The 15,716-nt window shown below is 34.7% G+C and overlaps 1 protein-coding gene across 5 annotated transcripts in view; it reads right to left on the minus strand.

Moving 5' to 3' along the window:
- The window catches only part of LOC105835291 (maternal protein pumilio), an 80,185-nt gene that overhangs the window by 61,067 nt on the left and 3,402 nt on the right, over nt 1-15,716 (minus strand). For 4 of the 5 annotated variants that reach the window (XM_036286717.1, XM_036286718.1, XM_036286716.1 and 1 more), the window contains exons 3-4: nt 15,547-15,681; nt 15,328-15,441 (exon numbers count right to left, since the gene is read on the minus strand). In XM_036286717.1, coding sequence (XP_036142610.1) covers nt 15,328-15,441; nt 15,547-15,681 — 249 coding nt within the window. Of the gene's footprint in view, nt 1-12,153; nt 14,019-15,327; nt 15,442-15,546; nt 15,682-15,716 lie in introns of those variants that run through there. The other variant, XM_036286719.1, reaches the window with a different exon arrangement.

Raw genomic sequence — 15,716 nt, forward strand, 5'->3', positions numbered from 1 at the left:
AGTAACGCATCGGCAAAATTCTACTTCCGCGATGAGTGCAATGGTGTAATTAACATCACGCCCCACTGACCTACCGTGCACGCATGCATACACGTGCACAGACACATACGCGTGTCCATATAGCTTTGTTCTTGAAAATATATTTACACCGCGTATTTTGAAACGGGAATAATGTTTCAGGAACAGATGCTGTATCAATATCCCGTTGACGCAATTGTCGAGGTATCATTTGTGTACAAATGGCAAGTTTATACGTTTTCAAATAAATAAAATTCGTGGAAACTAAAATATATTGGTAAAAGAACAATTCCAACACATACACCATCACTTTATACGTATCTCAAATTCAATTTATTTTGCTGTTTGCATTTATGTATGACAAGCTTGAGAATGGTGAGTAATATGTTAACTAATAAATGTCTTTTTCAATCAACTCGTGACAGCAGTATCGGAAGAGGAAAAACAATTAAATATTTGCAACGTAAGAAAGAACCAAATAAATTGGAATTATTATTAACAACCTCAGATTACATAAACGCAGATTACTTAAACCCAAATTACATAAACACAGATCAAATATAATAGCATATTATTATGTCAAAAAAGCCCTTTATGCTGCAACGAAGGTCGCCCAAGGCCAGCTATCGCCTTTGTTTAGTGTAACGACGCCAAAGAGAAGCGCTTCAGGCCACGTTTGTCTGTTTATGCATGTTTGCGTCGCATGTGAACGTATTTACGCACATGCGTGTCGCTAATTTTTGAACAATTTGCTTAAAAATGAAGAAATACATATATTTTTCGTTTTTGCCATCAAATTCGTTCATCAAGAATTTATCAAATGTCTCCTAGTTGCCCATTTTCCTTACGAGCGATGTATTAAAAATGTATCTATGATGTATTAAAAATGTATTAATATGATAAAATAAAAAAAAACTTCTGTGAGCCATATAGATACGTTCATATATTTGATATTTTCTCCAGCATAGATAATATATTCTTTGAAATAATCGTAAAATGTTCGTGTTCGTCCGATTTCGATGCCGAAACGTGAAGGCTCAGTTTCCAAGATATCAACTTAGCCGCGAGTGTTCAAGTCTAAAGAGGATAAAGGCGAATCGTGACCCGCGGAGCCCGCGCGCCGCACTGTTCCCGACCTCGCCTAACTGAATGCTAGTGACGTAACCTCCACGGGGAGGTGAAGACAGGGGCCGGCGGATCGCAGGACGCGGGTGCACCGAACGCATGATGCGACAGCGAGTTCAAAGTCACGATGCATTGCTCATGGTACGCGAATCGCGAAAACTAACTTTCATGACTTACAGTTCGTCCCATCTCGTCGCCCTCTCCCCACCCTTTCGCAATCAATTTATAAAACTTGAGACAGAAATAACAGAAACAGAGTTTAATACGAAGAAAACATAGCAAAGAATCAATTTTTTCACAAATAAATTCAATGCATCGTCTGTTTCTCTTTTTTCCAAATATTTCAGAATTGTGAAATTGAGAAACGCGTAGAATGACAGAAAGTTCAGATTTGTCGTTACATATTTTTATTGTAATATTATTTTAAATTCTGTAAAATACATATAAATCTATTTGTTCGTTTCGATATTCTTTTTGTAAAATTAATTTAATTATGCCACAATATAAAAAAATGCAGATGATATAAAAATTTGCAAGCACAATAAAAAATCATGGAAATTGAAATGTGGAATCATAAAACAGAAAAATTGAAGAAATATGAAGATGAATATTATCCATATAAAACCTCTTATAAAAGTATATATTTTTAAACATATTCTAACTGTAAAATTATAAAGTAAATGTAGCAATTATATGTGCTTACGCTATACTTTCTACAGCATTATTTATCATTACTAGAATTTATAAAAATACAGATAAATAATCATGTATTAAATTGATTCAGCAATTTATTAGAGATAAAACCAAAGTTTAGTATAAATAAATTATAAATATTAGTAAATTAATTCTTACGGTCGGTACATGTTACATATCAATGATATAAGCGGTCTACTTCATTGAATTATAAAAATTTTTAATGTATTCGAATAATGTAGAGATAATAAAAACAGTGTTACCATACTTTTAATTATAAATAATTTGCACATTTGTTTAAGATATAATAATATTATCACATAAGATATAGTAATATTCCGGCAGACAATCTAAAATAAATCAAATATGCGCTTAAACAGAATTAGAGAATGCTTGTACTTTTTAGAGTTTTTCTATATTTAGATTTTTAAACTTCTCACACACGTGTCAGACAATTTGTCATTCAAAAATGTAGGTAAATTATAAATTAAGCTGTTCGAAAAAATCACACATTAATCGAATGAAATATTCTGAATTTCTACTTTTATGACTCTTGACACTCTGACGAATTAATTCCATGACGATCAGTTGACTATTCCAACAAAATCAATGGCGAATTAATGATAATACAGAATGGACAAATATAGTGAACTCAAACGTGCGCTGTGAGTCTGGAAACCGGTTGGACGTCCCACGAGAGAAAAGACTATCCAAAAGGAGTGATAGCGACTCATATGCCAACGAGTTTGAAAGCGAATCTCCTTTTTGGCCTTGTTATTAGGCAATGCTATTCAGCGGTGAATTCGCTAAGCTAGTCTTAGCAATTGTTTGAGATTATAAATATTATTAAATTGCATAGTAAAATATCTATAGTCAGAAATATATTATTTTTATAGTAATTATTACTATAATATTAGTAATAACTATATGCTTTATTTTAAAGCTGTATAATTTAGAGTACAATTTTTCATAGTTGGTATCACTAGAAGTATGTAATTATTGTATTACAATGCAATTATAATCACAAATATCACATATTTTTCTATCAGTGTAGATAAAAAGAATCTTTAATAATATATATCTGAGAGATTGAATATTATAAATAAATCAAAGATATATCAAGAAAATTTTTCAGCTATTTACTAAAGACACAAGTTATTTGAGTTTTAAAAATAAAAATTAATATTTCATAAAGTGCCTAAATACATTTGTTTTTCTTAGAAAAGGGACATTGTCTCAGATTTACCTTTTATCAAGATTATACCTGTTTTCTTTGGATTCTTCTAGAAACTTAACTCAAGCTCTTGAAGAAATGTTTTTACTTCTGAAGAAAAAGAGAGCAATAAGTTAATATCATAATTATGTAATTCTCATCATAACGCGAAGAGTTAATGCAAAAGTTGGAGAAAATTAACAAGTTCCTTTGATTTATGAAATTTTTCTCTTATTTCCCAGAGCTTTTCCGATGAAAGGAAAATGCTTCGAATTGTTTCAGTTTCTTTCTCTCCCGCAAAATGACAACTATCGAGAGGTACCAGCTGGATACGTCGCTATATCGCTGCTTCGCGTGCAAGCGGAAGGAGCGTTATGGCGAAGTGATGCGGGGAAAACGAGGTGGTGGATCTGTCTAAAGGTTCAGTAAGGTAAGGGAGAAGCTCGGTCAGCCGGGGGCGATACGCCGTGAGTATCGACCGCGTCGCCGGTCGCCAGAGACGCTTTTGTACGTTAATCGCGAACGGAGAGAGAAAGGGGAGCCGGAAAGAGAAATGCATGGCACCAAACGAGAGGGAGATAGAGAGAAAGAAAGGGTGAAGAGGTAAAGAGCAAAATAAACGAAGGTAAAGCCCGTTTTGCGCAAAGTGATTTGCGCCTCCTCTCAACATACAAAGTGATAATGAAGAAAAGAAAAACCTTGATAATTGTAAATTAAAGTAGAAAAAAGATTAAAAATTAATACAAGCAAATTAAATTTAAAAATACTCCGATTTTCTGAAATTTTACCGAGAAAAAGTAATCTAGTACATTTCTTACAATAGTAATTGAAAATAAAATAAAAATAATGTAATGGGGGAGAAGAGTGGTGTGGTATCTCATAGAACATGTAATATAAGTTGGAAAAGATTCAAAGAAAGAAACCTTTTGCTTTTCAAAATCTTTCAGAAGATTTAGAAAATTAGACGAAATGGAAAAAGCATGAAGACATTTATGAAAAGAGTTGCTATCGGTTGTTCTACTTCAAAGCATGGATAAGAAAACGTGACTTCTCGGGATTTAAAGACCACATTAAAGTGATTTAAATAAAGAGCACGATATGCAAGTCTCACTTTCCCTTTTCCTCTTTCTTTTTTTCTTTCATCACTGTCCACTCTACATTTTGAGTGGACACGGTAGAATTTTCTAATCTGCCCCAATTTTAATCCACAAAAGGATGATAAAGGAAAGAAAACAATGAAGAAAACCGACCGTGTTGTCAATGGAAATTTTTTATGAAGATAGAATCCTATTTTAGCATTTCTATACAATTTGTTACAGTGTTATAGTGCTTTAGCTCCTTCGCAAGTCTTTTAGATCTTTAAAAAATTTTACCGATTAAAACTGCGTTTGCTTTGATTCTCATGGTGCTTGTCAGTTTAATTTTTCCTTGCTTAATATCCGATAAACAAAGATGATGCTTCAAACACTGTGAGTATCAAAATGAATAGTCCATATGTATATAAAAACGATTCAAAAATACGAAACGCCAACTTCACGTTTTTATCGAGAATGTTTTAATCGAGAGTTAGTCTTTTATTTATTTATTTCAATATAAAGATTATCATATAATAAAGATTATCTAATATCTTTTTAGATACCGCTAAATAGTCTTTTATCGAAACGAAAAAATCGAAAAAAATAAAGAAGTTATCGCCAAATTTTATTTAAAGGTTTTCTAATAATCCTCGGATTTTATTTAGCTAATCATTAAATTTACTTTACATCAGGAACTTTAGAATTTGGAAAATGGTCGTGTTATATCAAAATTAAAATTGAAAATGGTACTCTAACTTTACAAATGTGACAAGGGTCTCTTGTGCGTCATGTTGTTCGCTTTGTTATAGCCAACAAATAAACGAGGGGTTAGTCGTCCCATTGGAAGTGACCTCGCCAGAACAATTCGTATATTAAACGAAGGAGAACCGCAAGATAGACTCGTATGGAGGAAAGAGAGATAGCGTTATTACGAATACAATGACGTCCTCGCAACAAGGGAGTTTTATAAAGGACAGCGAATCTGTCATTCTCAAATTACGTGGATTGTGTCTTTGATAGATCTTGATCACTCCGCTGTCGGTGAGTACTTTCATAGAAAACTGATTGTAAAATATTAACTTTCATTATCACTCAATTTTTGTCTGTTTTTAATAATAAATAAAATAAACTACAATGTGTGTGAATTTTTTAAATAATATTTTTAACTTCTATATTTTTAATACATTTTTAAAAGACAAATATGAGCATAGATCGATTATTGGAATTTTGGACTCGATCTAAATACTTCTCCAATTTCCAATCGATCAACTTCTTTTAAACTTCAATTAAGCCTTTTTGAAGGTAATTCCTAAAGTTAACAACTAAATTATTAATATCAAATTCTATATCTGTAAACAGATCGTATTTGTTTTTCTAATTACTGAAATTTTCATGTTCCGAGAAATAGCGTAATTATCTCATTAAATAGCGTAATTATCTCATTAAACAAAGTACATTTATAATCACAACTTTTCATATACTTGGCTGGACGCAATAAAATTTTTACATGTCTTAAGTTTACGTACAACTTTAACCAAAATAATTTATTAATTTTATACGTTTAAGTGATGTCTAAATTATGATATTTTGATATTGATAATAATTTCATATAATATTTGGTAGATAGAAACGTTTATTATTTAATAACATGTTAAGTTCAAGCATTAAAACCTAGTTTAGTTCATAACCCAATACTGTAATTTTTAATCTATTAAGCCTTAGTTATCCTTGTAGTGTTAAACTTTTTTTATTTAGTTCGAATACGTGGCTCCTTAAAATTTTGTTTCTTGAAAACTTACATAAAATATTACAAATATACAAGCGTTCGAGAAAAGAAAGTATACGAAAAAGTGACATGTATGTAAAAACTATCAACTCAATAATTCCACGGTTTCCGACGATATTTTCATTAGTGTGCTCGATTAATTTCAATTTTTAAAGCACAATGCGGCACGCAGAGCTCGACTCTAATCTCAACTTTCGGAAAAACGCTAGATATATTCGCGTGCTAGAGTGCCGGCTCGATTCTCTAACCAGCCAGCGATATCAGACGGACTCACACCGGGTTCGTCCCACTACGACTCGCACTGGCCGTCCTCGCTCGCCCCGACCCCCCCTTCAGGTCTTCATCGCACTCCCACGTTCTCCTCGACGGTGTGGCGCGGCGTGGACGTTAAACTGCCACGGGGCCACCGACCCCTCTCCCCGGTACCCTCGGCCACGGGTCACGGCCACTGTCCTCTAGTCTATCCGCGGGGAATCCGTCGCACGACGACAAAAGATGAGTCCCCGCGCTCTATGGGTCAATACGCAAGCACGGGTCGACTTCGTCATGAGGAATCATCACCACGCAAGGTGTTATCGTATCGCGTTTTGTTATCAGAAGTCCGCGAAAATTAACGGCATGAATAAAACAATCAATTTTTCCCGCTCAAATCACATTACTAGCAAAACAAAGTTTACTTTTAAGTAATGTTATATTGTGTATATTAATATAACACACTTTAAAATAGTGTATTTGCATTGCGTATCCTTATCTCAAATGACTTGTTTGTTCGTAACTGTCGTTTGCTGTTAAAAAAAATTTACAATATTTTTCACCTAGTATCTCGGAAAGGAAGAATCTTATAATGCTTGTGTATGTGATAGCATTAATATATTATTAAATTAATAATTTAATATTGTAATATTGTTATTCTGGTTTATTTTAAAAGCTGCGTTTCAAGATCAAAAGTGCGTAGTTGAAAAAGAACTAGAAAATGTACATAAAATAATACAAGAAATATTCGAGTAGTAAGATCCATTATGACTTTATTGGCACTTTCTAAATTTTATGTTGTACACTGAGAAAAAATAACTTGTTAATTTGATTTTGTTAAGTTAATAAATTTTTCAACTTAATTAAATTGTTTAATTCAAATGTTTATGTACTTCAGTAAAATATATAAAGATTTGATTTAAAATTCAAATATTTTATGTATTTAAATTAAATGAATAAATACTTGAACTAAAGAAATTTAATTGAGTTAAAAAATTTAGTCAAATTAATAATATTTTCTTCTTAGTGTATGGTCTACATATACATATTTCAACTGTTCATAATATTTAGTTTGTAATATTCTACAAAATAACTAAAAACAAGTGTTTTTTCACTACTAAAACAATTTCTGTTTTTCGTCAGTCCCTATTATTTTCTCGGATTGAAATACGTCTGTATTTATATCACACGTTACTTTTAGAAGAAAGAAAAACTGATAAATTTTCAGTCGCGAGAAGATCTCGCTTCCAAGCCAGCAAAAACAACATGTTATCAGACGAAACAAAGTCCTCTACAAAAAAACTTTTTCAATATAAATACAAATAATTTCTAAAATTAAAATACTGTTCTGATATTAATCGCGTTATGTTCGAGCGACACTAAAAATAGTCCACAATTAACAGAAAGAAAAACGATTTAGAAATTTAGACTTAAAATTGCGCGACTAAAGATTGTGTAGAAAAATAACACGAAGTTTTATGTCCTAGAAATAAATGTTCACGGTAAGAATAGATAAGTTCGCTGTTAACATATAAGTAATTCCATTGCCGCAGAAAATGTGAAAAAGAGAAATGCACGGCAGAATTTATGTGTAGATAAGCCACACCGAATACTCTCTATGTACATTGGTCAGCAAAGAGCCCCATGTGCATTGAATTCGAATAATAAGCACGCGATTCGTCTCTCTCTCTTTCTCTCTCTCTCTCTCGCCGCCGAACTTTGAGACTCGGCACAACCAACTATCGATTATCAATACTGTTACGCATAAAGTTCAGTGACACGCGTCTACTCTGTGATAAACGAACCTTTTCGCACGATCACGAAAGCATCCTCAGATGTATCAAAAATTTTCGCAAAAATTTTAAAAAACTTAAATTCACGGATTTTCGACGCAGAGAAATGACGCGTAAAAATGGTTCATTCCTTCTGGAGAAAGAGAGAGAGAGAGAGAGAGAGAGAGAGAGAGAGAGAGAGAGAGAGAGAGAGAGAGAGAGAGAGAGAGAGAGAGAGAGAGAAAACGTTCGACAGACATGTTTCTACAGTAAGAATCGAATTCATTAAAATTATATTTCTTTTTGCTCTATGTATTAAATAACGTTTTTAGATCAAAATCACGCAAAAATAAATAAAAAATAAAATTAGGTTTGTATATAAATTCAGAGATTCAATTCAATTCATTTGTAAAATTGTTTGTAAAACAATATCTGTTTGCAATTATTTTAAAACTTTTGCTACCTTTCCGCGTTTCAAGATAAGATATTAAAATCATAGAAACATTTCAAAAGATTGTAGATAGTCATAAGATTAGATTTATATAGAAAAAGTTGGTCTCAAGACTTCAGTTAATGAGCTTAGTATACCGCTTTACATTTGGGAATTTGAATCATAGCCGCCCCTTTTCCCCCCTTCCCCGCCCGAATATACATATGTAACAAGTCTCGATGACTCAGATTTCTTTCGGTCTACTGTCCCAGATAAAACGAGGAAACGATTATGAAACAACATAATCGGAGAGTAATACTGATCTTGTGTAATATTTATCAGACATAAATTTCTCTTTTCGCGCAACGTAACAGCTGACTACGTAACTGTCAGTAACAATCATCTTTCTGACGTCGTAACTATCCTCCGTCAATAACTACGTCAGAAGGAAAGTTCGTCTCGGAACACAAGTATCGTCTGTCTCAACGTAATTTTTACCTCGCTCGTCCGTGCACGCGCCCATTTTCTCTTCGCTCTCTGATATAAACTTTTTTTTATTAAGCTAATCTAGGAATTAAGCTAATCTAGGAAGCAGGTGCAGAATACTCGACATTAATCGCATTTAACATAATACAATTGGTATGATAATAAACGGTTTATATTAGCTGCAATATGCAAGACGTAGAAGTATGTGCGCCCATTGAAAACAGGAATAATAGTCTTGAATTCTAAAAGAAATGAACATGAAAGACAAAATATTAAATACATCTCCTGTATATTTTTTAAAATTATTTGACCTGTTTTCTCTACATACTTCTTGCAAGTCTTGTAAAATCTAAGAATACATACACGTGAATTGATACATTTGAGTATTCCGTTTCTGATGATTCACCCCGTGATTTATTAATTAGACGTTATCGATAATGGATTTGACATTTAGCCTGTAATATACACGGCTTAAAAGTCACGGAAGATAACAGACTATAAACGACTAGAGCAAGCAAAATCGGACTACTCGAAAGTAACATGAAGTGGATCACGCAAATCGATACTCGTGCCAGTCGTCATTCATATCGACGAGCGTGATCAGCACAATATTGTATATTTGATCTTGGTATAGATATTGGTTGTGTCTCATTTTTCTTGCATAGTCCCAAATATTTCGAAATACACCCAATCAGCTTTTAAGTCCGAAAACTATTCGTAAACTATTTAAAAACGCAATTTTTCATGAAACATTTTGTATTATTTTTTATTTTTATTTCTTTTTAAATGTATAAAATTATATAAATAAGAAAAATGTATAAAATTTTTTATGAAATATATAAAATAAAGTACGAGTATAAAAATAATTTTATTAGCTGAATTTAGTCAGATAGTACGGTTTCGCTCAAGTATTTATAAATTTAGATAAAGATCTGATAATTTTTCAGATCTTTGTTAGAAACCATTAAAATAATTAGAATGGTCAAGCTAATTGCAAGAATGTCAGCATTTTTGTAATATCTCTCGTCGTATTAGAACATCCTACATAATTATTCATAAATAAAATCATTTTCAGTTTTGTATTTAGCTAAATTTTAGATGTAGCAAAATCATATATAAAAATAAACATGTATTAAAGATTTCAAAAAGCAAAAAATAACATTTTAAAGATTCTATCTTTATGAATGTCCACACTCAACCACGTTCTTTATTTAAGGGTTAATGTATTTAACCTATAAATAAGCACCACATTCAGATTAAAAAAAAAATTTATTATAAAAGGATTTTATGCTGTACGGATATCATGTTATGAGCAACTGTTTTTTTTTCAATTTTTAAAAGGTACATATAAATATGAGATATTTTCTTACTCTTTTTATATAAGATAAAAATATTTCATTTTCAAATAAAATTTGTGTAAACTGCGAGCACAAACGAAACACAGATCAATAATTATTTATAACTGCTTATAAAGTAATAAGAATAACATATTTCCGTCATGGATACAGTAATAAAAGAAGTGGTTTCGAAATAATTACGAAAAATTAAAAAAAGTAAAAAATGAACATGTGCTTGGCTTTCTAATGACCTCCGTCATTACAAGGTAATACTACCACGTTAGGTAACACTATCACTAGCGATTTAGCTAATAAATTACAAGGTTAATGGAATATAAGGACATTGGTAATAAAGCAACTTTCAAAAACAGTTCTGACTAATCTTAAATGTTTGTAATTATAAGTTTTTAGATGGACTTTTTCTTTTTCTCTTCCAAAATATAATCAAATTTCTGTATTTTTAATTTTTAAATATTCTGACATTTTAAACACATTTTTAACACTTTCCATTGCATCGCTCATATATTTATTTGAAAATTTCGTATTTATTTGCAATTCCATATTTTACTGAACCACGTATATAATCCCATATTTATTTGTATTTCGTATTTATTGACTTCTAAACTATTAAATTCTATTATTATTAAACATTGTTACTACGGTATTACAGAGGAATGATCGATTAACGTTAACTATTAACAATGATCAATAATAATAAACATTAATGTACCATCAATATGTAACAATGCATAATAATAATAACAATTTTCAGTAATAGTACTATCAATAAAATATGTAAATAATTAATATACTACCAATAATTAATTACAAATGTATAATACATAATTACAATTTGCAAATCGTATCCTTTTTTCTGCTATAATTTACTATTCTTTACTTATTATAGATTTTTCTGCCTTTTATATTTTTACTTTCCAAATTCAATCAACTACAACACGATAAATTACACGCGGTAAATGTAAGCAAAAGCTCTACACTGTTCTACATTTGCCTAGATTTTTCAATCAATGATCCACTAAAGTTGCTGTCTCATTCTCCAAGCAATGAAAAATTACTAGACTTTTCCAGAACCTTTCAAAATGGAAGTGAAAGTAAACACGAGACAACGATGAACTACGTGCATTGTGGGAAAAACCTAACCTCTAGTTTATTTTTTCTCAAAATAAAAATACTTTCCAGTTCAAATAAAAAATGAATAATATTTAGTGCTGGCGCGATTTAATTCGCGTTATTAATTATTACAGATCATTGCGCGTCGTATCATAATTCGGTTTCTTTTCGTTTCTCTAATATGTAAGCGTTACATTTGTTCTGTTCCACGTGCAAATACGAAGAACAGAACAAATCTCGCGACTGGATTTACATCGAATCGATCGTAAAATTATAGTACGTTCCCGTCGATCGGGCGATTATCATGAGATCGTAATAACACAAACCCGCGCGATGCGTCCAACGCGCGCAATCAACATCGCGCTATGCGCTCCAGGAGGCGAGCATACATGTCGAATCGCCGATAGAAAAATAACAGACGAGAACAATCGGGCACAAAGAAGATGCGGGCGAGAGGAACGGATTCTACGCGGACGCGAACAAAGAGCACGCCGCGCGTCCGTTGGCCGCGCCAACGAACATAACCTATAAACGCCAGCCGAAGGCGACGAGACGCGCGAGGGCAGGTAGGCTAGGCTAGGCCAACAAGCCAGGCTAGGGCTAGGCTAGGCTAAGCCTGGCCAGGCGACACGACGCCGCGGCGCGGTGCGGCCTGGCGCGTCGCGACGAAGCGGGCGCGGTTTCCAAGTGTCGCATCACGGCGACGAAGACGAGGACGACGACACAACGACGACAGCGGCGTCGTCGAGTCGCGCATGCCGTTCGCCGCGATGCGACGCAACGGCAACGAAATAACGATAACGAAAAATAACGTGACGATGATGATGACAATACCATATCCTCCACGGATCCTGTCAGATCCTTCATGTCTAGCGTCGGGTAGAGAAAGAGATTCCCCGGTGGTTTCATCCAGTTGCCTGTGCTCTCGCCCGCTCCCTGGCCGTAACCGATTCCGAAACTCTCCACTGTCTCCAAGGTCGTGGCGGTGGTGGCGGCGGCGACGACGGCGGCGGCGGCGGTGGTGGCAGCGGCGGCGTCGTCGGCGCGGTGCGTCACCTCCGAGAGATTCACCGTTAACCCCGTGGTAATACACTAACGGCAACGCGTTACACGGAAAACTCGCGGGCGGCACTTTTTTCTTTTTCTCCTCCTTCCTCGTCTAACCCCGCTGCTGCTAATCCACGTCGTCGTCGTCACTACACGCACACTACTGTTGTGCCCGGCAGATCGGTGGCCGGCAATCGATGGTGATACAACAGCGACAGCGGCGGCGGCGGTGGCGGCGGCAGCGGTGTCGGTGTCGGCAACCCCCGTCGCGGCGCGCTAAACACAGAAGGCGGCGGCGACCACACGGACGTACGAATCGCACGGATACAAGGACGTCGGCGGCGGCACAGTTATCCCACCCCCGGAGCGCCGCCGTCTCGCGTTTTCGTCTCGCCTCTTCGATCCTCCACGCGCTTGCTCGTCGTCGTGCACGTCGGCGGCGGATCGTCGCTGGCAACGAGATCCTTCCTTCCTTCCTTCCTCTTTAACTCTCTTTTTCCTTCTTTTCCTTCTTCCTTCTCTGTCGCTCAGCGAACCGGAGCGGAGCCGCACGCGAGCAACGTTGTACTATCGCCGGCCAAACAATGCGAAACGCGGCGCAAACGCGCTCGCGACACCGGGGAGAGAGCGAGAACGCGAGAGAGAGAACTGCACCTCTATCACCACCTCTCGACGCGACTAGCGGACGAGGAGAGAGAGAAAGAGAGAGACGGCGAAAGGAGACAGAAGGAAGAAGGCGGAAAAGCGTCGGGACTGCTGCTGTCACACGCGCGCGCCCTTCGTCACTTCGACACTTCCGATATCTCCTCCTTCACCACCTCCTTCTCTTTCTTTTGCTGCTTCTTCTTCTTCTTCCTCTTCTTCTCCCCCGTGACGCTTACTCTGCGTTTTTTCTCTTCACACGCTCCTGCCGTATACCCACTCCTTTCTACTCTCGCGCACACTTTGCACACTCACTCGCGAACTACTCGGCTTATTTACAGAGGGAGCGAGTCGAACCGATTCGATTGTTCTCGCGGTAAAAGCGTCCGTCCGCAAGCATTCCTTTCCGCGCGGAACGCGTCGTCCGTCCACCCGGGGGTCGCCGAGCTCTCCGACGGGCGTCTCTCTTTCTCTCTCTCTCGGTCGGATCCCGCTCTCTCGCTCCTCTCGCTCGTTACCGCGCGCCGAGCGAATTTTCGTCAGCCGGGCACTGCGCTTCGTCGGACGGAGACTGCGCTCCGAAACCGAAACAAAGAACGACGCTCCCGAGCGGAGCGCCTCTGGCGGTCGCGCCGACAATCCGCCGGACGCACCACCGTCTCGCCCAGCGAACGTAGAAGCGCGCCCGCGGACTCTCGTCTTACCGCACGTTGCGAAACGATGTAAATCCAGTAGAGTACAAGTGTAATTTCGAGCGACAAACGCGAGATACTTGCGGAAGTCTTGCTCAATACTGTACGATTAATCGCGAAAACGTACGTAATTGTCTTACATAGGGCAAAATAGTAAAAATTCCAAAATCAATGGAATTAAAATGGAATCAACAATGGAATTAAATGTGTAAATAAATACAAAAATAAATGCTTGAAACTCAATAATTTTTCGTATTATGTACATATATATGTGCATATATACACACATCAGGAAGACAGTGAATAAAAAAATAAAAATAAGAAATTGCCTTATATATTTTTGTGTGCATTTCCATAAATAAATCGAAAGTTAATTTATAACTTGAAATTGTAAAACAAGAAGATATATGTAACTGGAGCTTGAAAGACATTCTAAAAATTTCAGTAAAAATTTTCTTTTGTTTTAAACAACTTTTAATAATATTTAGAGAAATGAAAGATAAATCACTGATAATTAATACACTGGCATACTCATTAAATAATAAGCAATAGTTATTAATAATACGTATTAATATATTATTTACACATAAACGTATTTCATTCTATCGTACATTAGTAATATACTTTATTCTAATTTCAATTAAAAATTTACTGAATTTATGGGTCGATTAATATCTTAAAAAATCGTCTAAATAAATAGTCATATGTTATTAATCAATTAATATTGCTTTTCATGAGTTTTGTTAGCAAGATAAATTCTAAAAAGTCCATTAATGATTTATCTTAAACTACATTCAATTAAATTCAATAAGATCAGTAAAACAAATATTAAAAAATATGAAATCTTCCATTTCTCATTCCAATTGTGTATAATTTTATATAACGATAACGTTATTTTCGCTGAAAATTTATATTTCATAGATGGTGAAAAATATAATTCGATATAGCAAATAAAATATGAAACCTAATATCGGGAACAATGAAGAATAGACTAAATGTTCACTTTCTCCATATTATTGAACAAAAAAGATATGTAAATACATTTAGATTTAAAATCAATATTGACTAGTGAGATATTATGTATCATAAAGATGTGATTATTTTAATTATAAATATATAGCAAGAATATTATAATTTCTTTAAAACGTTATTTTTGCAATCAAGACAAAAAGTAACAATAAAATATTCTGTAACTGGTCATTACTTTCAATGATTTCACAATAACCATTGAAACGTACATTGGCTATTGGAAAATTCTGTAATGTCAGAGTTACACCTAATGGCCATTAATTATCTTAAACATTGACTTTGAACATATTCATGTCCATGTACAATATCAGATACAATGATTGAATATAAAGTCACGAAGATTGAATATAAATAGATTAACATGTTTATCTAATAAATTCATCAAATAAATAATTAAACTTTTACTTCAATTTTTTATATGTTAATAATTATTATAGAAGCAGTAAAGTTTTCTTATAATTGTTCATAAAACATGTAGATCGTATCTATTACTTTTTCTAAAGCAAGAAATTACTATATTGGTCTTTAAACAAAACATGGTTTAACACACAAAAACTAAAAAAATTTTCGATGCATTTTTTATCATAGAAAAACTTACCTGTCCATTCCTGAACTGTTGTTGCTGTTGTTGGTGATGAAAAAGAGCGACCTGTTGTTGAGCAGTCATCTGATTATTTAGATAAACCAAATGTTCTGCACCAGGCGCACCGCTCTACAAGACAAATATAAAAAATTTGTATGAGTATTACTGAAAATTAATTATCGTGCAGAATAATACTAAAATCTTATAAAACAATCGTTGACACTTATTACTTACTTTTAGTTGCATGGGATGTATCTCATAGGGTACATTACTCAAATGTACATTGTTCATAGTTAATCCCAATTGCTGAGATTGATTTTGTTGAGGTACACCAAGTTTAGTCATAGAATACTTCCACTTTTCTTGATTCTGTAAAAATAAATAATTTCGATCGTATAAGTCAT

The sequence above is a fragment of the Monomorium pharaonis genome, chromosome 5 (genome assembly GCF_013373865.1).
Source record: "Monomorium pharaonis isolate MP-MQ-018 chromosome 5, ASM1337386v2, whole genome shotgun sequence".
In the NCBI taxonomy this organism is placed as follows: domain Eukaryota; kingdom Metazoa; phylum Arthropoda; class Insecta; order Hymenoptera; family Formicidae; genus Monomorium; species Monomorium pharaonis.